Source organism: Phaenicophaeus curvirostris, chromosome 3 (assembly GCF_032191515.1).
Source record: "Phaenicophaeus curvirostris isolate KB17595 chromosome 3, BPBGC_Pcur_1.0, whole genome shotgun sequence".
Taxonomy (NCBI): domain Eukaryota; kingdom Metazoa; phylum Chordata; class Aves; order Cuculiformes; family Cuculidae; genus Phaenicophaeus; species Phaenicophaeus curvirostris.
The window spans coordinates 58,574,974-58,596,107 of NC_091394.1; the positions used below are offsets into that span (position 1 = coordinate 58,574,974).

Genomic DNA, 21,134 nt, shown 5'->3' on the forward strand with positions numbered 1-21,134 from the left:
TAAAATATCATTCTGCATTTTGATAACCTCTCTCTTTTATTTCTAGGTATTTCCACACAATATACTTGGGTATCCGGAGTCGACAGAGTGGAGAGAATGACAGATGGCGGTTTTATTGGAAAATGGTGTATGAGTATGCAGATGTGAGTATGCTGCATTTGCTAGCCACGTTTCTGGAAAGTGCACCACAGCTGGTCCTGCAGCTCTGTATTGTTGTACAGACTCGCACACTCCAGGCTCTCCAAGGTAGGGGTTCATTTAATGTATTTGGTTTTTCTCGTTTTAGGAAGATGTAATTTCTATTCATATATATTTATCCTTCTTTCAAACTGCTGTGTGCCCTGTACTCCTGGCATAAGAGCAGATCTTGCCTGCTAGCTGCTGTTAAGCTGTTAACAATGACTCTGTAAAGAAAGCCTGTGTTCTTGCAGCTTTTTTAGCCTTTCTTATTGGCCCTGGGTTGCAGAGAGGATTTATAATATTTTTCTTTCTACAAGACATAGAAGAGCTCTTCTGATTATCCACTGGGCCAATGTGAAAATTACGTCAATCAAACTATTGCTCTTCTCCCTATGCATCTTTCCATGAATGTTCAAACCCCTCCAAACTGCAGTAACGAGGTTCATATGGTATTATGCAAAACAAAAAATGGCACAGCAGAGAACAGCTATTCTCTGAAGAAAATGCCAGTGTCTGTGGAATACATGTCCATCAGTTCTCAGCCATGTTTATTTGAAACAGTACAAGTTAGCTCCTGAGCATTACAACGATACTCATTCCCTCAAGCTCTGGGTTTCTTTCTATGGTTGATGCTTTCAGCAGTCATGATTATTTCTTTAAAATGGCAAATACCTGCCAGAGAGTTTTGTCAGTCAGCAATACAGATACGAGAATATCTCTTCTTCTACTGCTTTTTTGATACTACTTTTGGCAACCTGAGAACTTTCCTTTTGTATTGCGCCATTGTTTTACCTTATGGCTGCAACTGGGCAGAAATTATTAGCAAGGGAATGAGGTGAATAAGAACTGAAGATCCAGAAGGTGGCATAAACATCATGAGGTGGTGAGGAGTGAAAGGAGGAGAGGAGGAGGAGCAGAGGGATAGAGGGAGGAAGGAAATGCAGCATTTTTGCCATTTGTTTTAAGAAACGACTCATGTGCTTGACACTGTACAAGATAAAACTGTAGCAGTGCTTTGCTCCAAGAAGCTCTGAGTCTAGTTAGCTTATATTATGAGTAACATGCAGTGAGACTGATCAGGTGAAAAAAGACTGGAAACAAAGTGGGTAACTGTGTGAAGACCTTGATTTTGGGCAGTTTGTTGTGGATAAATCAGAGGTTTTTCATTTACCTCCCATTTGAACTGATGTCATATAACAGCTCTCCAGCTTCCTGTGTTTTTTGGATTTGCTTCTTTATATCTAAAACTCTGTCACCTTAAGGCAAAAAGAAAGCAAACATTTCTATTTTAATTATCTGGTACTCTGTACAAGGAAGGTTGCCTCAGCACTTCCTACAGCTATTTCTCAAAATTATGCTGCCCCACACCAACTGATCCAAACTTTTTATCATTCACATAATATCAGGCATTATAATTTCAAGAAGCTTTGTTCCCTCAGAAAAAAATAGTCCAGAGAGATGTTTATGAAAAGAACATAGCTAGAACACTGTATGGTCAGCTGTAATTTAGCTATCTTCATAAACTATTAATACAGAAGGTTTCTTGCCCTCATTTTAGTGCAATAACAGATCCGTCTATGAGAAATGTAGCTGATAAGTAGGCACTAAGTCTGTGATGTACTGTGCAAGCAGTTGTTAATTAGAATATAACCTGAAATGTTTCAATGTAAAAGGCAAAAAATGGTTCCTGAAGCCTATAATCACCTCTGTGAAATCTACGTATTAGAAACTAGAAAGGAATAAAACTATAATTATAGATTTCAGCTGAGAAGGCTGAAAATATTTACTTATCCTCTCTTCTTCCATTTTCTTCTATCTTCCAAGGAGAAAAGGCTCCATTTAAAAAAAAGCTAAGAAAATTAAACAAGATTGTAGCATTTTCTTAAACGGTAGTACCATTATATTCTCTTAATGAAAGCTAGTATGTTTTAGTATGCTGCCAGCTGTGAAAATCCTTTTTCTGTTCTCTCTCCTTTTTTAAAGAACTGTTAAAGATAATGCATTGCACTATAGGATGGTAGATTTGCTGTGAGGCTGCATAAGGAGAGTATAATTTCTCTCAGTGATACCATGCTACAACTTGGTGTTTTAAAAGGCCTAACAATAAGGTATATGCTTCAGCTAGCTGTCCACTTACTAAGCCTGTTACAGAGATTCCTAAAATGGATCAATAAACACTGTGTTTGATTGATTTCCTTTGTTTAGAGAGTGCAATTTGGTTCTTATTATTGTTCCTTTAGTTCTCTGTCTTGCAGGACAAATTTATTATGACAATTGTTAAGTGCTATCACTGGTCCGTGTTCTTAAAAGTATACTTCCATCACAAACCACAAATTTGGCATGGGAAATGAATGATACTGGAAATGTCTTGGTCTATAAGCAGGGTATTTCTAATACCAAGCCATTAATGGCCACAAGAAAAACTGTTAAATATTTTATTTCTGAAATTGTGTATTTTCCATTCCAAATGCACTGAAACAGCATCATTCCCAACAGGAGAATGCTGTCAGTTTGACTGAAGATTCCCCATTTTGTAATAGGTGTTGGCTAGGTGTGGATTATTTCTTATTTCAGTCCTTAAGCTCTGCTAATCAAGGTAAGAAATACATACAGGCATGTACATAAGTCCTTAGGAAGATAAGAAATATATTGTGCAATGTATGCAAAATCTTCCCTCTCGGTCTTCCATACACTGCAGTGAGGGCCACTACAAAAGACCAGAAGATACATCACAAGGATCCTTTAGCACTTGCTTGGACTCCCAAAGCATAACTTAAAACACTGCAACATAAATTTCTAGCAAGTATTGAGTAACACTGGACCATGACTACTGCAGCAGAATATTGCGTATGCAGGAAGCCATAAACAGTCATTATGGAGTGGCACCTCTCTTCTGCATTGGCACCCAGAGAAATCTAAGTCTTGATAGTACAGTATCTAAATTGTTAGCTAAAAATATCATTCTTCTTTAAGATTTCATCAGATCTGGCACAATTAGAGGCAATGATCTTTCGTATTCTCCCTACAACCAGCACCCAACACCCTCTCAGCAGAAAGAATAAAATTGCTTATGGAGTAAGCTGATGATTTCTAAGTGCTAATTCCTCATGAAGACAAACAACTTCAGGATGATGCTGGACTAATCTGGAGCTGTGCTTATCTCCCTATTACCTCCACCTTTTCTACTCCAGTGACTCATCTGAGTCTGAAGAAATATCTACTCTCTAGAAGACAGATGTGCCTTGAAAATAAGCAATTCTTCAGTCTTTTTCTCATGGGAATCTGTTTCACTTCCTTTTTCTTCATGTGCTTTCAGCACAGCACTCCTACAGCAACTTCTCTGCTGAGCCAGCTGCACCTCCAAATTGCTTTGCTTTTGTTTGTGTGCTTTTTCTTCTCTCTCTTAGTTACTCTAGAAAAGTCACATACTAACCAGCATCATGGTGGGAGTCAATAGTTTCATCAGTCCTATTCTAGGTAGGAACTGTATCAGGAATAGGACAGCTCTGCATGGTAGGGAGCAATGGCAGAAAGTCCACTGAATCAACTGATGCTCATTTTGCATCTATCTTTGCATAAGGGCATTTTTGTAAACAGAAGTGTCTGAACTGTCTGCAGGTGAGCTAGTTCAGCTACCATAAACAGTCTAACAGCAACAGACTAGGGGACAGGATGGGCTTACTGATCCCAGTGCCAGCCTACATACACCAGCTGCCTGAAACTGTGGACCTGGGCCCTTCACCACAGTTCTGCTCCATGGCTGGGCAAAAAGATCCTTCTCTGGATCTGTCTACGAGTCACAGGGAACCAAAGTGCCGGAGTTGAAAGTGTTAAAAATCAAAATGCTTGCACCCTTCAAGCCATTTAGTAAATAAGCAGTAGTTTCGCAGTCTTTGCTATAATAGACTAAGAATTAGGCAGATTTGCTGACACAGTAAGATCAGTCTAAAAGCTACAAGACTCTTCCTTGGTTGCATGTCTGGGCATCTGGCATAATGGCCATATCTCCCTACATTTGCTTTGCTGGCTTAACAGCTCTTGGGATTAACAAAGTGGTAGACATACCTGGGCTGGCAAATTGGCTCAGAGGTGTTATTCCACCCTTGGTTGAAGCCATCCTACCTGCAGGCTGCCCCTGAAAATATTTGATTGTATCATGGAAAGTCCTGCCAGCAGCTAACCCAAGCTACACGTTCCTATCACGTCACTGACATTCACATGGCTGCATGCTGGGTCCCTTGGACACTGTTATTTTGCCCCATTGGTAACTTCCTTGAGTCTTGGTAGGATCCAGTTGGAGTCTCTGGAGCAGGGGTATCACGCAACTGGTAGCGCAAGCCCTGGGGTGGAAGGGGGCACATGGCATCAGGGTGGGTAGGGAAGGTCAAGGCTGTCCCTTTCTGTGGCACCTTGTTTTGAAATTGCATCTGCAGAGTGGCAGTCATCCCTTGGCACTCTCCTTTTACTTCCTTTGGTTTTCCCCTAATGCCATTTGGTTGTAGAAAGACTTCCCATCTTAAAATTAGTAAAAATCAGCAAGTAAAACATCTTACTGATCATCTGATTGGAAAAAGACTCCTATCCGTTAGCATACAGTTACTGTCAGCTTACTCTAGGGCATAGTGTTCTAGCTGCTCCTAGATGAGCAGATAGACAAGATTTCTCCCTGGATTTACCATGGATTTCATTATTTATGCTGTATTAATTAACACATTGTTTAAATTATAGATTAGCTCCTCATTCCTGTTTACTGCATATTATGCTGGCTAGTCAGCATTTGACATTTTTTTCTTTATCAGCCCTTGGGGGAGTTTGTTCTGGCTTCTTCATACAGTCCTATAAATCAAAGTCCCTATCAAAGTTTAATCAAAGTCTTATCAAAGTTTATATCATATCACACTGCAGTTCTTAATATAGACTGACAGTTGTGCAGAAGCAAAATCAGAAGTTCAGAACAATTTATAAATTTATCAAGTTCCGTTGAAGTCACCACTCTCCCATAATGCTGCTGGATTCTGCTGAAACTGCATTTCCACAAAATCTCCCTGGCCAACCATTTTCCCATTTTCTACCAGCAATATATGAAGCTCTTACACTGTTCATATGCTGACACTGCAGCCAGCATACGAATGTTCGCAGTGCCACCAAGCATCACTCTCTAGTTCTTCTCCTCCAAACAGATTGCTGTTCCTGCCTGAGCTGAACAAGAAGTTCAGAGACTCACTAGCACTTTATGACATGGCTGATCGGTTGTAACTCTAACTGGCTGAAGAAAATTATGTGTTACCTAGTTCATTAAAAAATCCTTTGGCAAGCTCATCCTCGTGCATCAGTAACTCAAACTCTTCAAATATCAGTGCAATAAACTGGAATTCATTTAAGTATTTACATTTTTTGTGAGGGCAACACTATGCTTTTACATGGCTTTTATTTTTTTGTGACCTTCACAGTGATTTCAGATTGCTCTGTGAGGTGCTGCCTACATTTGCAGTGCTCTTTAAATGAAAAAGAAAGAATTCTGACGTAAAATTGTATACAATTCAATGTATATGTGTATGGAAATAAGGTGCAGCACTTCTTAAGTTCTGGGCAAACTGCCACTGATTTTCTCTGTGCTGTCAAGGTTCTGCACCACTGCAGTCCAGCACTCACCCTTTCCAGAAAGAAAAACAGAGCAACCAATAGTCACAGATTTTGCCTGCAACTTGGCAAAAAAGATTTTCGGTGACAAGGATGAGCAAATATGATAAACTTTGGAGTATATGTGTCTTCTGCAAATGACATTTAAAGTCATCTGTAAGCTCCTTTGAAAATCTTAAATTGTTATCATGCACTCATTAAGAAAGAGCCATCATATTAGCGCACCCTTGTTTCTGATAGGACAGGAAAGCAGTTCCTGAACGCGATCATGTCATACAATCCATTTCATAACCTGATCACCGTCTTAAAACTAGTTATACCCTTGGTATCTAAAATACCAGTTGGAAGTATAAGTCTCTGATTGATAGAGACCTCCTGCTGCTGTCCTGCCTTTTTAATTTCATCAGTAGTCTCTCCCTATTTATTCTTATGCCATCCCTGGTTTTACACTTACTCCCTAAGGAAATGAGGTTCATATGATTATATAGTCCATTTCTGTTCTTCAGTCCTGACTTTTAAGAACTTCTGATCTATTGCACTGTTTCAATCAAACATAAAAGAAAAAGAACAGCTAGCATTTCAAAGATAACTGAGTTTCTTTAAATGCTGGAAAAAAAACAGCCAAGTCAGAGGAAAATAAAACAAATGAGAACCTTCACTAAAGGGAAAGGCAGGCAGAATTCAACCATTATTCTTTTTGTTAGGCAGCAGCCACCAGCCGGTCCAAATATGCATCCTTTCAGACAAAGCATTCCACTGCTGTCCCTTGTCCAGTGGGACTACTGTGATAGAGAGATGGTGTTAGGGAATAAGAGACACTTTGATGGGAAAGTAAGAATCAATCTTCCTGCTGCTCATTCTCTCATCTCATGAGAGGTTCTGCATTCTCTTGATTATCTTCATAGGCTTTCCCTTCATCAGTTCCAATCTGAATTAATCTGTGGTGAATATGGATGACCAAGACTGTACAGAGTCATCCTGATTACATGTCTCCAGAGCTGTCATTTCTCATGGCAATATCTCACTAGGTATGACTGTGATTCCCTGTTGACTCAGCATTACACTGGCTAATCCTAGCTATTTCACGATCCTGTAAGGCGCACAGGCTCTTCTGGTGTCATGCAACTCTGATGAGGCTTCAAAGAAATTTATTAGCAACTCAATATATATAATGAAATTTCACCCCATTTCTACTTCTCCAGCCTGCAAGATACTCCTGATTTTGCCATGCATCACTCTGATGTTCTGTGTTGATAATGTCTCCCAAAACTTTATTAGAATATTACTATTTAAAACCAAGGTCGTTAAGGGAAATCTTCAGACAAGATTGGTTCCAAGGGTAAAAAAATTAATAGTAAACCTACTCCAGCCGAAGAGGTTTACGACAGCATTTCAACATAATTCTGCAGTGTCTTTCGTCCACTAGTTCCTCTGCTTGCCATAGCCATATTCTACTAATCCCTATCTTCCCAACCTTCACTAGTATTTTGCTATTAGCACAGTAATCACCACTCTGCCAAAGTTTTGGAAGATTAGATCTGCCACATTTTATATGCTGAGAAAGGGGTTATAAAAGAAAGATATCAAGTTAGCCTAGACTCTGTGGTTCTCTTATTATCTGCTTTTTTGCAGATATCTGTTATTTTTTATCTTCTTTTATGGTTATCTTTATTTTCCATTAGTTGTTGCTTTAAAAGCTGCTCTAAAGCTTTGTATTGTATTGAAGCCTACGTTGCAGGCCTGTTTTGGCCAGGTACTTGTGAAATGCACTATGCTGCCTCTTTTCCAGTTACATGACACCAGTTCTGAGTGGAGAGACTTTCTGAAGAGGCATCTCACCGTCAACAGGATTTCATACACCAGCTTTTCTTGAATCCTGAAATAGAGGTTTTCTGGTTGCACTGGGTGAAAGCAAGGAGTTTTGAGGTTTTTTCCCACCTACCGTAACACAGATTTCCTTTCTGTTCTCATTTCCTATCAGCTGGCTCTTTATTTGAGCCCTCATTTCAGGAGCACTTTTTGAAAATTGACTATAAGGCACAGCCTCTGTTGCTGATGATCCTTTTTCCATTTCTGTCTAGGCACCATTTTGGAGGTGGGCTTGCATACAGCTAGGTTTGAGGCTTTTTCCAGAAGTTTTTTTGCTTTGCAGCATTTAAAAGCTCCAGAAATTGTTCTGTGTTTTGCTTTAAAGAAAATACAAGGCTCCTCCTATACCTCTCTATAGAGGTCCCCAAACAATTAACTTCTGCTGCCTTCCCTCATTTCTTTTAAATTCTGATAGACAGACTTACTAACAGATCTGGTTTTGTTTATCTCTTCATTTTATTTAAATTAAATTAGCATTCATGTGATCTGGTGGTATTTTTTACAATTAGCTGTCCTACAATAACCTCAGTACTTTCTGTAACTAAATTTGGAAAGAAGCCTTTCTGCTTTCTGTCACAAAATCTGTCAGTTGTCACACACTGGAATATCTGGGCTGCCTCCGGTAGCATTTGTTCTCCAGTCTATATCTGAGAAACTGGAGTCTGCCGTAATGAGACAATTCTCTGAAGAATTTCTCCCTGTAATATGACTTTGAACATCTCTATCCATATCCAAATTTAACTCTAGAATTCTACAACTACCCACTGCCTTTCCCCAAAGTAATTTTGTATGCAAACAGAATCTGTTTTATATGGGTTCCCTTTCTGAAACATCAGTCAGCCATTCCATTCACACACACTACTTTTACCATTATTTCCATCTTTTCTGAATACCAGCTCCCTTTCAGTACCAACGTCCAAGGAATGATTACAAGTCCATGATGTTTCTGTATCCCTATAGTTCTCTTCGTAACATAGAGTGATTTATGTCCTATACCCATGACTTTATTTCTTGTTTTTCCAGATATCCTGTTCATGTCCATTTATCTGCCTACCAGTATAATACATCAATACAACTTGTAAATGTGAGAGACAATGTATGCGGTGTAGCAGGTATCGCCAGGAAGATAAGGAGTTGGCAGAGCAATGGTGTTGTTTCTTAGCACACCTTTAACAAATTCTTAACATACCAGCATGAAATCTGCATACTGTCATATTAATAGAAAAAAAGTAATTAAAAACAGTATTAGGAAGATTTCATATACCTTTTACTGCTACTCTTTTTGTGTTCTTTCTTCTGGCCATGTTAGATAGCCTAGCTACATTTGCAGATATAGATGTCTCCAGTTAAAATTCAAAATCCTATTGAAAGGCCTCAGTAAATGAGCTGATCACCAAAGATATTAGGTGGGTGCCTTCTCTAAATTTTGAAAAATCTTGTCATATATTTACATATGTGAGCCCAACTTTAACTACATGCCTTAAAATTATTATGCCGGCCTGAAAGGAAAGAATTATAAGTGTTTTTATGCATTTCTGTATGAATATGAATATAAATACAATTTCAAGATTGGTTTCTCTAGGCTTTTCAGTGGAGCTCGTCCTAGTACCAAGCTGATAATCTCACCTGTGGGTTGCATTTCCAAGTCTTACAGACTGAGAGATATAATTTCTTAACTTGTCACAGAATCAAAGAATAAGGTCAGGTTGGAGGGTCTTCAGGACATTATTTACTCCCAATCCTGCTTGAAGCAGGGCTATGTTCAAAGATAGATCGGGTTTCTCAGGGCAATCTCCATCTGTGGATGGAGATCTCACAGCCTCTCTGGGTCAACTGCTGAAAACTTCTTTTCTTACAGCAAATCAGAACTTCCCTTGCTGCAATTTGCAACTGTTGATTCTTATCCTTTTGCTGCACCTCAGTTTTTATCTGAGTTTTCTCTGTAATTCCCCTCTTGGTAAGAGAAAATGGCAATTATATCTCTCCCCTGGGTTCACATCCCTCTCTATCAGCCCTCTCTTCAGGCTAAAGAAAGCTAGCTTGTATGCTATGTGCTCAAGCCCCTAACCCTGGTGGCCCTCCACTTGCCTCACTCCAGTTTGACAAAGTCTTTCCTGTACTGGGGGCCTAAAATTATATACACACGCAAGAGTTTTCCTTTGCCTTTGTAAGTGCTTTTACAGCTCCTCTCAGCCTGCTGAGATCCGTCTTCAGGGCAGCCCTGCCCTCCACCACATCAGCTGTTCCCCTCTGATGGATCCTGGCTTTAAGATGATTATGAGCTTGGAGGCATTCTGGAGAGAAATTCCTTATTGTTGTGGGGAATGGCAACACCTACTCCCCACTCACACACATAAACACACACCCCAAATTTATTTCAGGTTATTTACAGGTTTTTAAATTTAGTTGTGGCTCCACAAAGCTGCTAATATATACATAGTGGTAAAGACAGCCTGAGGCACAAAGTAGTGCATTTAGTTTCTGTGAGCGTGATATATTGCCTACACATTGAATTTTATCTGTTGAGGAATGTCAGAAAGTTAGTGGCATATCCTTCTGCTCCCTTTTTGTTGTGCTAAAAGCATATTTGCCAGGAACAAATTCCTAGTTTCGTTTTGGATTACTGTGTTTTCTATGACTGGTACATTTGTTCAAGGGTGGGAAAAAAGTGATGCATCCTTGGCAGAGAAAAAGCTTTCTTGTGTCTAATATAGCATTGAGAAATTTCAGTCGTGATTGTGTCTTACCCAAAGATTGCACAACACTGCAAATATAAGAATTACTGTGAATTCTTCATCATACATTGTCCTTTAAAGCTTCAGCCAGGGAGCCAATGTACATGTCCAGCTTTACTCCAAATACATAGATCTGAAATTTTTTTCAGTCATTTTCTATGTTAGTGCATGATATATGCCTTCCTTTATTAATCTTGCAGGCTTTGGCCTATCTGCAAAATTACTCCCTTTTCGCCAAAAATTACTAAAATAGTAATCCTTTCTGATGGGAGGGATTTTAGCTGAAATATGAAGGTCAAATTGGGCTGCATGGTTTAAAATATATCTTGCATGAAGTTCAAGTTTAGTTGTATAAAGGATATACTACAGATTATTAAATTACGCTATGTGTGAATTATTTTATAAGTATTAGTACTTTTCTGTGGTGCGTACACTTGAGTATCGAGCTGCAAATATAAATAGAACCTATGGCATTCTTTCTTTGTACTCAGAGTTTTGCGCGTACCAATGAATAGCTAATGCTATGGTGAGACTCAAACAAAAGGTCCAGTCTGGCACAGGAGGGTCACCCCTGTGGGTGCATTCTCACTGGAGTCAGTAGAACTGCTTTCTTGAATAAAGACTATTCATGGGGCTGGAGTTTATAGGGCCATTTTTTTTAAAAAAAGGTGTTAAATAGCTGTCTTTTGTGTTAAGTTTGATATTCTACCTAACCTAATGGGCATACAAATCTATTAAATGTATTTTATTAGTTTTTGTTTCCCATAACTAAATTATAATGAAAGTAATTTTCAAATCCTTTTTTTTTTTTACCATGTGGGTGCTATTTCGCTTAGTGTGTCAGTTAATAAAGTAGTAAACTATATTCTGTTCTCTCTATTTAATGAATGCCACTTAAAAACAAATCATTAATGGCTTTTTGTGTTAGAGCTGAAGAGAGATTTCCTAGTTTTAAATTTGGTTGGGGCATTTAAGCATATATTTTTGTGCATAGGTGGCCATTTTGCTGTTGGTGTTAAAAAGCTGGGGCAGAAAGAATCTCATTATATGAGGCTACTGAATCACTATTGATCCCAGTCCGTCACATTTAATAGACACTGCATCTTCATGCTTTTTCCCACCCTGTGGACATTTCAGGGTGCAGAGAAATTCTTCTGTTCTCACATGAACTGAATCCTCTCTCAATGTGGCTTTCCTGTCACCACCCTAAATAATCCTGCCTGTCACCCTGCAGCAGCCATCTGGGACTGCCATGCAGGAGATCTGGCAGCAGCACCCTCCTGTAGCACCTACCCAGCATCACCGGGAGCACCCAGCAACCCTCTGGCAGGGTCAGAGAGTGGCCAAAGGACGATTGGGAGCATCCTGCAGGTGCTGGGCACTGGGGCTGCAGGGCTTTTGGGGCTCTCATGTAGCAGGGATCAGCTGCAGCAAGTTCCCTCTGCCAGCTGCCTTATCGCTCTCAGCAAAGCTGCTGCTGTGTCCCCAGCAGTGGGGACAACCAAATGACTCAGAAAAATCTCCTGATCGGCTGCAGTTTTCAGTCTGCGAAATTAAATAAACTAACCCACATCTCAGTTTACTGTTTTATGCTGTGCTAAAATCTGCAGTAGCTCAGGGGCTGCTTCGTGAGCCATGCTGTCGTCCCCATTACAAGGGTAAGCAAATGATGGGGTGTACCCCTCCTTCAGCCATCTGTTGCCACCTCTGCATCAAAGCCCTCAGAAAGCTTATGCAACTTCAGGCTGTTTTCAGATCTTTGGTGCTTTCATATACTCTTTCCTATTCTGTGGAAAAATGTATTGAGTAGTTCATTATCACTGGAAAGGAGGATAGAGAGGAAAGAGCTGTTCGTGCACCATTCAGTTAAAATGGATCTTTCCCAGGTCTGTCATGCCACAGAAAGCTGATTTTGAACTCCTAGGTTAGTGACTCTTGGCTATGGAGCATAACAAGTAAGATGACCCAAAGCCTTAAAAAGTTGAGCTCTGGTGGTCTTCTTGACCCTTACCCTAAGTGGCATGTTACCATCTACTCTCTGGGTACTCACAGAAGCTCCTCATCCTTATCACCTATGTGTAGTGAAAAACATACCTGCTTTCCTAGCTAGCTCAGATTTTTGCTATTTTCTCAGCAGAAGGTGGGAAACATGAAGCACGAGCCCAAGACAACAGTAAACTGAAAATGGCTTCCCATGTCTATTCTTCAGACCCACTATAGTTCCAGCAGATCTCTTAGGCACGCTGTGAGACCAGGACTCTCATCTAGATGTTTTTAATCAGGTAGCTTCACCTGTAAGCACAACAGGCACCAAAATGGTTTGCAATAAAAAGTAATTCTAGGTGATTAATATTTTATATCTTTTTTCTTGGCATTTCCTTTAAAAAGCATGATTTTAGTCTCTACTCTGTCTGTTTGTTTAAAAGGGCTGTCTCAGAAATGCCTGAATATGTCTTGAATAGTGGTTCAGCAGGAAAGGCATGGTGTCACAATAATCTCCATAAGAAAAAATCCAAAAGTGTTTTCTGTTTTTAATGTCATGTTTTTCAGACTTTGAATTTCACTTCCTTGATAATGAGGATAACAGGAAAACTGGGAAAACAAGTTGGAAAGAGTGCATGATGTAGCCCACACCTGCTTTGAGATGGTTTACTTTCAGCTACTTCTGTGCCATTCTTTGAGATGTAGAGCACTGCAAGCTGGGGCAGAATCAGGCCCTAGGCTTCATACCAGTAGAACATCGTATGGCAGAAGCCTTTGGAGCCAGATGGGTTTTCTGAGAAGAGCATAATGGATTGCAATTGAATTGGTATTTTAAACTAACAAATGTTTAGATCAAAGAGGCTCACAACACAGACACTTATAATACAGGGCTGATTGCAGCATAACAGAAGCAGCTAAATGCAGTAATGGGGAAGGTGGTGTCAGCATTTCACTTCTAAATTTCAATTCTCAATGACTTCAAGCAGCTGTAAAAATTCACTTTTAGCTGAGGCTTGAACAAGGACATGGGCCAAGAACCAGAGCGATCTAAAAAGGGATCCAGTTCCTTCCTGTATGAAAGGCTTCACAGCATGAAAAAGCTTAAATGTAAGAGCGTAGCAAAATCTGCTTCCCCACAGATAGGGTCCTGTGTTTGGTTCTGAAGCTGAAACACAAGTGAGGCAACGTGAGTGAACAGAGCTTTGAAAACAGCTCTTCTGAAAAGATCAGCTGGATAAAAAGTACAAAGCTACAGTGATCTCTAGGAAAGCACGTTTCACCTATCAGGAAAGCTAAAGGACCAGTAAAACCAGTGTCTTTTAGTGGTTGTAACTAGTAGCACAAATGAAATAGCTAACTTGCAAGGCCAGTGTAGCTGACGTGTTTCTCTGTTGCTACACATGGGGAGCTCTTCTGCATTATGGGCTCTTTCCTCCTACTTGAGGTTTCATCAATAGGGAAAAGTCAGTGAGACAGTTTTTTTTCAGATTATGCATTCAGAAGTATTTAAACTGGCTCTGCAGAACAAATTAGGAAAATCAGACTTTTAAAAATATCTCCTGTTTTGACAGTCTTGATATCTGTACACACTGTGAATCGATTTCCAGATTTAATGCTAACTAGAGACTTCTTTATGCAGTCTTGGAACAGAAGAGACAGATCACTGCATATACAGAAGTTAAAAGAAGAATTGCAAGGTATCGTAGAAAATAGGTAGGCAAATGTCTTAGCACAAGTAATTTGTAGAAGAAAGTCCACAGCTAAGAGAGAATTCCAGTTACAGAATTTCATGCATTTCAACATATGAGCTGGACCTGCCATGAAATAAGATTGTCCTGTGGGCTAGACTATGGAAAGATGGTTCTTGGATACCAAATTCCTGGTCTCAAGATCTGTATAAAAAACTTTGCCAAGTGTCTCCACTGCCAAGTCTGGAAGACAGAAGATACAGATCTGAAGTCTGAGGAAAGCTGGGATATAATGAAGAAGATACCAGTCTTTGGGATGCTATTTTGGTTTCTTCCTGTAACACACCAATAGCCTGTTACTTTGACAAACACTTTAAAAATGTGGTATCTAAAGTTAGGAAAATGGATCCATGGTTAATCACATAAATTGGTAATCTGCAGTTCAAATGGATAAGAATTTGTAACAAAAAAATGTTGCGGTTCTGTATTTGTAAATATGTTGTGGCTGCAGAGGATTTGTCTAAATACCTATTGACCCAAATGACAGCTTGCCCCATTAAAAACCTCATATCATATAATGGTGAAACCCATGAACATATTTATGTGCCTTTTTATGACATCCTGTGAAAGCATTAATATTTTGTAGTCTAGTGACTCATAATAATTCAGTCACAAAGTATTTTGCATCTTATAATGCTGCCTTGACTCCATTAATAACAAACATAAGATCATTATTGGATTTAGAATAGATATATATTTCTGGAACACAATTAGATTTTCTTTCATTTTTGCATTTTAATTGAACAATCTTATGCCCATCAGGCTGTGAACTTACATAAAAGTAGGGGTAGATTTTTGCTGTTTGATAAGACAGCCAAGAGGAACAAAATATTTCCTTAAGGATGGTATTAATTACCTAACTAATATTTAGATTTTAATTGCTTCCCCATATGGACACAAAAACATACATACAAATTCATTAGCACCTCACTGGTGAGTGCTAAAATGTTTATTAGTTTTTCACAGCGACTATTTGATGCGGGTTCCAGTTAAGCACTACTGCACAAACATTCCTCCTCTGGCTTATTAATTCATGGCAACAAATCCTATTTCCTACTCTTTCCTGTCCTCCCCTCCATTTCCACTCCCAAACATACTTTCCCTCCCTGTCATTTGCAGAAGGTGCGAGTTTTAAAGACAATGCTATAAATTTTGAAGAAAAGGGAGGTGATGCTTTCAACCAGTATTTCTGTTGTCAAACAGAAAGCTTTCACTGCTGAGTATCTTTGTATTATAATCATTAAAATATGCCAAGCCCTCTAAAGCCATTACAATGGCTGTAATGCTACAAGTCACAGTGTGTTTTTATCATGGCCCGTCCCAATAGTTAATGTCAGGTGTCAGACAACAAGGGCTGTATTTGGGTCACCAAACTCACCCTCTTGAATGAAACACAAAGAAACTAATGAAACAATACTAAGCTACAAACCACAAAGCAATAATCAGCAAAAATTAGCCATACATCATCTAGCTGTGTCAAGAACAGGCAAGAATAGGCAAACTGCCCAGAGTGGTTCATGTATTTATGTGTAGAGGAACTCAGGACTGAGATTAGAGATTTCTAGGCAAACAGGCAAACAATGGCAAAGAAAAAGAAGAAAAAAAAAGCAGTCATGTGGATGATCATAAATTGCTCCAGCCTATGTGTTTCTGTGTTCCAGTAAGCTTCAGGGTTTCACCAGGGAATGCAAATTAAAACTGACTGCAACAGTTGGGTCTAGATTTTGTTGTCAGAGAGCAGTATTCATTTTCTTCAGTGCCTGATTTCTTTTGCTTTTCTGCTTAAGAGAAAAACAACAAAGGCATGTAAGAAGGCAGATCAAGAGAGCATGGCATAAAAACTAAAATATGCTAAAATTATACCTTCCTCATGTCATGAAGTCCTATAACCTAAGGATACTGAAAAACTATATCTAAACTAGCAGAAATGTGCTGTTCTGAGAGGGGAGAAAAGAGGCAAACAGATAAATGTACTGGCCAGCAGAGTGCAAGCACGTAACTGACTCACCAAACTTTTACTTACATTTTAATTCTCATCTCTATGCAAGACATTGTGAGACATTATGGAACTGAGCCCTCCTGCAACACTGTGCTGAAGAAAAACACATGGCCCATTTCTTTTCTTCCAGCCAAGATAGTTTTCTAGAACAATTGTAACACTGGCACCATAAGCAGCACCCAGCCCTTACAGCAGCCTGCAAAAGCATAGCCTTCACCCTTGCTTAGTATTGCCCATGGAGGTCCTGTCCACAAAGGTCGCCTCCAGCTGAGCTCCTGGTGTTACTCATGTTGTAAATCTGCAAGTATTGCAGGCAGTCTTTTCTACCACATATGTCAGTGGCAATACTTCTGTGAACCTCAGTGAGCAAGAGATCACACACCAAGCAGATCTGTGTCCTGAAAGGCAACCAGCCTTGCATCACTCTATTGCAGGCTGCTCCCCTGCCACACTGGGGCCATCTGAGCAAGCCCTGGAGTGCTGGGGCCTCCTCATAACATCTGACATGAGGGAATTCATCAAAAATTTCACACTAGCAGTTCAGATTCAGCTTTGGCTCTTGATAAACAATGGTTTGCTTTGGGTTTGGTTCAGGTTCAGTTCAGCTCAGTGATGTTAAGTTATGCTTCTCAGACGTCACTGTCACAGGGTTACTGTGAGCAACTATTTTAGATTCTAGTGGAATATGCTAGCGCTGTCAAACACTGTTGATCACCTGGCTTAGGTTCTTCTTCTGACTTATATATTACATTAACTGATGTTCAAGCCTGATGTGAGGAGCAAAATTTTGGGTTCTTTGATCATGGACTGGCCCACGCATCTCCAGGCTTCCTTACTAGGGATGGGGCACGCTTGTCTCCTAGGGGTACTAAAGTCCTCACTAAAAATCTAGCAGGGCTCATAAATAGAGCTTTAAACTAGATGTGAAGGGGGAGGGGAACGAAGCCCGGCAAGTCAGGAGTGAGCCTGGAAATAGAACTCCAGTGCCTGAGACATGGTGTGCTGTCAAGGACCACCAATATGTCACCACAGAGCAAGTAGGGGCAAGTACATCTGGTGATGGAAAGGATGAATCTGGCACTGATGGGTTAGATAATCCAAGGACTAGTCAATTGGGAATGAACACAATTCCCTTTTACACCAATGCATGCAGCATGGGCAATAAGCAGGAGGAACTGGAAGTTATTGTAGGGCAAGGAGACTGTAACATAGATGCCATCACAGAAACGATGTGGGACGACTCGTATAACTGGAGGGCAGCTGTGGTGGGGTATAAACTCTTCCAGTGGGACAGGAAGGATAAGACAAGAGGTGGCGTAGCCCTCTATGTTAGAGAGTGCTTTGAAACCCTCGAGCTCGATTATGGTGATGACAGGATTGAGTCCTTGTGGGTTAAAGTCAGAGGAGCCCACAAGAAGGCAGATATTGTGATAGGAGTCAGTTATAGGCCACGCAGCCAAGCAGAAGAAGCTGATGAGCTCTTCTATAAACACCTGGGAGTAGTCTCAAGATCGCTAGCTCTTGTCCTTGTCAGAGACTTCAATCCTCTGGATATCTGCTGGAAGTACAATACAGCAGAAAGGAAGCAGTCTAAGAGGTTCCTGGAGTGCATGGAAGACAACTTCCTCACACAACTGGTGAGTGAGCCGACAAGGGAAGGTGCCCTCCTAGACTTGCTGTTTGTGAACAGAGAAGGCCTTGTGGGGGATGTAACAGTTGGAGGACGCCTGGTTCAAAGTGATCATGAGATGGTAGAATTTTCAGTTCTAGGTGAGGTGAGGGATTAGCAGAACCACCACATTAAACTTCCAAAGGGCAGACTTTGGACTGTTCAGAAGGTTAGTTGATAAAGTCCCACAGCAGACAGTCGTTAAGGGCAAGGGAGCCCAGGAGGGCTGGGTGCTCTTCAAAAAGGAAATCCTAGTAGCTCAGAAGCAAGCCGTCCCCGTGTTCTGGAAAAGGAGCCAGAAAAAAAAACAGCTCGGTTGAGCAGGGAAATCTTGAGGGACATAAAAAAGAAGAGGAATGTCTATGACCTGTGGAAGAAGGGACAGGCGTCTTGGGTGGACTATAGGAAGTGAGATTGTGCAGAGAAAAAATCAGGAGGGCTAAAGCCCAACTAGAGCTCAGATTGGCCAAGTTGTTGAAAGATAACAAAAAAATCCTTCTATAAATACATTAACAATAAAAGGAGGACCAGGGAGAATATTCAGTCCCTGTTGGATGCAAATGGAACAGCTGTGACAAAGGATGAGAACAAAACTGAGGTACCTAATGTGTTCTTTGCCTTAGTCTTTAATAGTAAGGAAAGTTGTTCCCTGTGTGTACACACCCAGGAGTTAAAGGAGCAGAACAAAGCTCCTGTGATCCAAGAAGAGGGGGTTAGCGACTTGCTTGCTCAGCTAGACACCCACAAGTCTATGGGGCCGGATGGGATCCACCCAAGAGTATTGAGGGAGCTGGCGAATGTGTTTGCCAATCTCCTTTCCATCACCTTCCAGCAGTCCTGGAAGACTGGGGAAGTCCCACTGGACTGGAGGCTGGCTGATGTTGTGCCCATCTACAAGAAGGGTCACAGGGAGGACCCAGGAAACTACAGGCCTGTCAGTCTGACCTCAGTGCCAGGGAAAGTCATGGAGCAGGTGATCTTGAGTGCTATCATGAAGCGCATGCAAGAGAACCGAGTGATCGGGCCCAGTCAACATGAGTTCATGAAAGGCAAGCCTTGCCAAACTAACCTGATTGCCTTCTATGACAAAGTGACCTGCCTACTAGATGAGGGAAAGGCTGTGGATTTAGTCTTCCTGGACTTCAGTAAATCCTTTGACACAGTTTCTCACAGCATTCTGCTTAGGAAACTGTCAGCCTCTGGACTGGACAGGCGAATGCTTTCCTGGGTGGAAACCTGGTTGGATGGCCGGGCCCAGAGAGTGGTGGTAAATGGTGTTAAATCCAGCTGGAGGCCAGTTACAAGTGGGGTTCCCCAGGGCTCAGTGCTGGGTCCAGCCCTGTTCAATGTCTTTATCAATGACCTGGATGAAGGCATTAAGTGCACCCTTAGCAAGTTTGCAGATGACACTAAGCTGTGTGGAAGTGTTGATCTGCTGGAGGGTAGGGAGGCTCTGCAAAGGGATCTGAACAGGCTGGACCGCTGGGCAGAGTCCAGTGGCATGAGGTTTAACAAGGCCAAGTGCCAGGTCCTGCACTTGGGGCACAACAACCCCTGTGCAGAGGTATTTAAAAGAGGGGTGGATGAGGTGCTGAGAGGCATGGTTTAGTCGTTGATAGGAATGGTTGGATTTGATGATCCAATGGGTCTTTTCCAACCTAGTGATTCTGTGATTCTGTGATTTTGGCTTGTTTTATTTTCTGCCAGAATTCAAGCTATCTCCAATGAGCTTGGTTTAGCAGTGTTTTTCTTTGCCACCTTGAATGTGGGCTTGCCTTTCCACTGGTTTCAGTAGGCTTTTAGTCCATACCTTCTTCTAGATACTGCTCTGAATATCCAGTTCTTCTTGTCACCACTGGTAGTTTTATGCAAGAACAAGTATAGTTGGGTCAACAAGAGGGACAAGAGTCTTAAACTAGATATTCCTCAGCCGGTTGTAGAAGAAAAGTTTGCCTGGAATCAGCATTACACCCAATAGAGAGATGCCAACTGTCTGTATATGCTCCCTGGATTCTCATGTGAAGAAATCATTGGAAGTGGCTCAAAAAAATGCCAATTTTTTTTTATTTTTTTTTAATTGGGAACATTAAGTGTCAACAATATCCTGCTTACACAATAGTGATACAATTTATGGCCCAGTACTGTAATCTCTACCATCAATTGCCATGCGAGCTGCCTGAACAATGAGTCTTTGTTATGTGTGGAGCATTTCATGCCATCTGTGTCCCAGAACACTTAACAGAGTTAGATAAAACAGTCTCAGTAAATAGCAGCAGAAAATAAATAAATGTTAAATGTTTAGGCAAAGGAAAGCAGAAATAATTCAAACTCTTAGTCAGACATGCAGCACAGAGCTCAGCAGTAAATGATGCCATGTATTTCTTTCAAAAATACCAGGAAATTAGAACATATTTTCCCATTTGCCCTCTGAAATACTGATGCTAGTTCACAAGAAAGCTGAAAAGAATTAGTGTCATAAACAAGCAGCCTGAAGTCTAAAAGACTCAGCTGCAATGAGTGTTAAGCTTTTGGTTCAAGTCCTCCTATAACAAGATACTTAAGCCAGCCCATGTGATCAGAGTTATTCAGCTGTGGATATCTGGGCGTATATTTAAATACCTTGTTGAATAGTGATGATGATACTAAGGGAACTGTATGTTAAGCGTGGAACTAATCTCACTGAACTGTAGTTCTGTTTGAAAGTTAGGTGTCTTTTTTAAGCTACATTTATAGCAAATTAAGAGAGAGGCACCCGGAGAACATTGTTTCTTTCCTGAGGAGCATCTAAAATAGGTGAGAGGACTTACGCTATACATATGCCCATTTCTTTCCATGGACTAGAAATGATGCCCAGGTAACTAATTTAGTTGCCATGTGTGACTTCTACCTAAAATCAAGGGAGATGGACACACATTCACTTTTTATACATCTTGCATTGCAAGATAGCCATTTAACAAATTTACAGAGAGAGCTTCACATGGTTCCATATGCATGCTAGGAGTTTGTGTTGCTTTAGAATCTAAGAATTATTTAATTCCTCCACCATGAATAGTTCTCCTGCATTATCACCCAGGACTAAATTAAAAATTAGCTTAGAATGAAAATAGGGTGCTGCACTTAAAGAACTTACGGCTGAACTCATGGCAGTTGTGTGTCAAAACTGAAGCAATGAGAAACTTTGCATATGTTTGTGACTTGATACTGCTACAGGTCATACCGTGAGGTTTAACCTCTGGGCTGCCCTCAAAAATGACAGAGTGCTGCTCTCTGCGGAGGGAACAGCTTGTTCCACCTGCCACAAAATGAGCCTT

The 21,134-nt window shown here is 40.6% G+C and overlaps 1 protein-coding gene across 1 annotated transcript in view; it reads left to right on the forward strand.

Moving 5' to 3' along the window:
* Positions 1 to 21,134, forward strand: part of XKR4 (XK related 4) — a 228,285-nt gene that overhangs the window by 147,486 nt on the left and 59,665 nt on the right. The window contains exon 2 of the mRNA XM_069854133.1: positions 47 to 246. Within this exon, the coding sequence (XP_069710234.1) occupies positions 47 to 246 (200 nt within the window). The remainder of the gene's footprint in view (positions 1 to 46; positions 247 to 21,134) is intronic.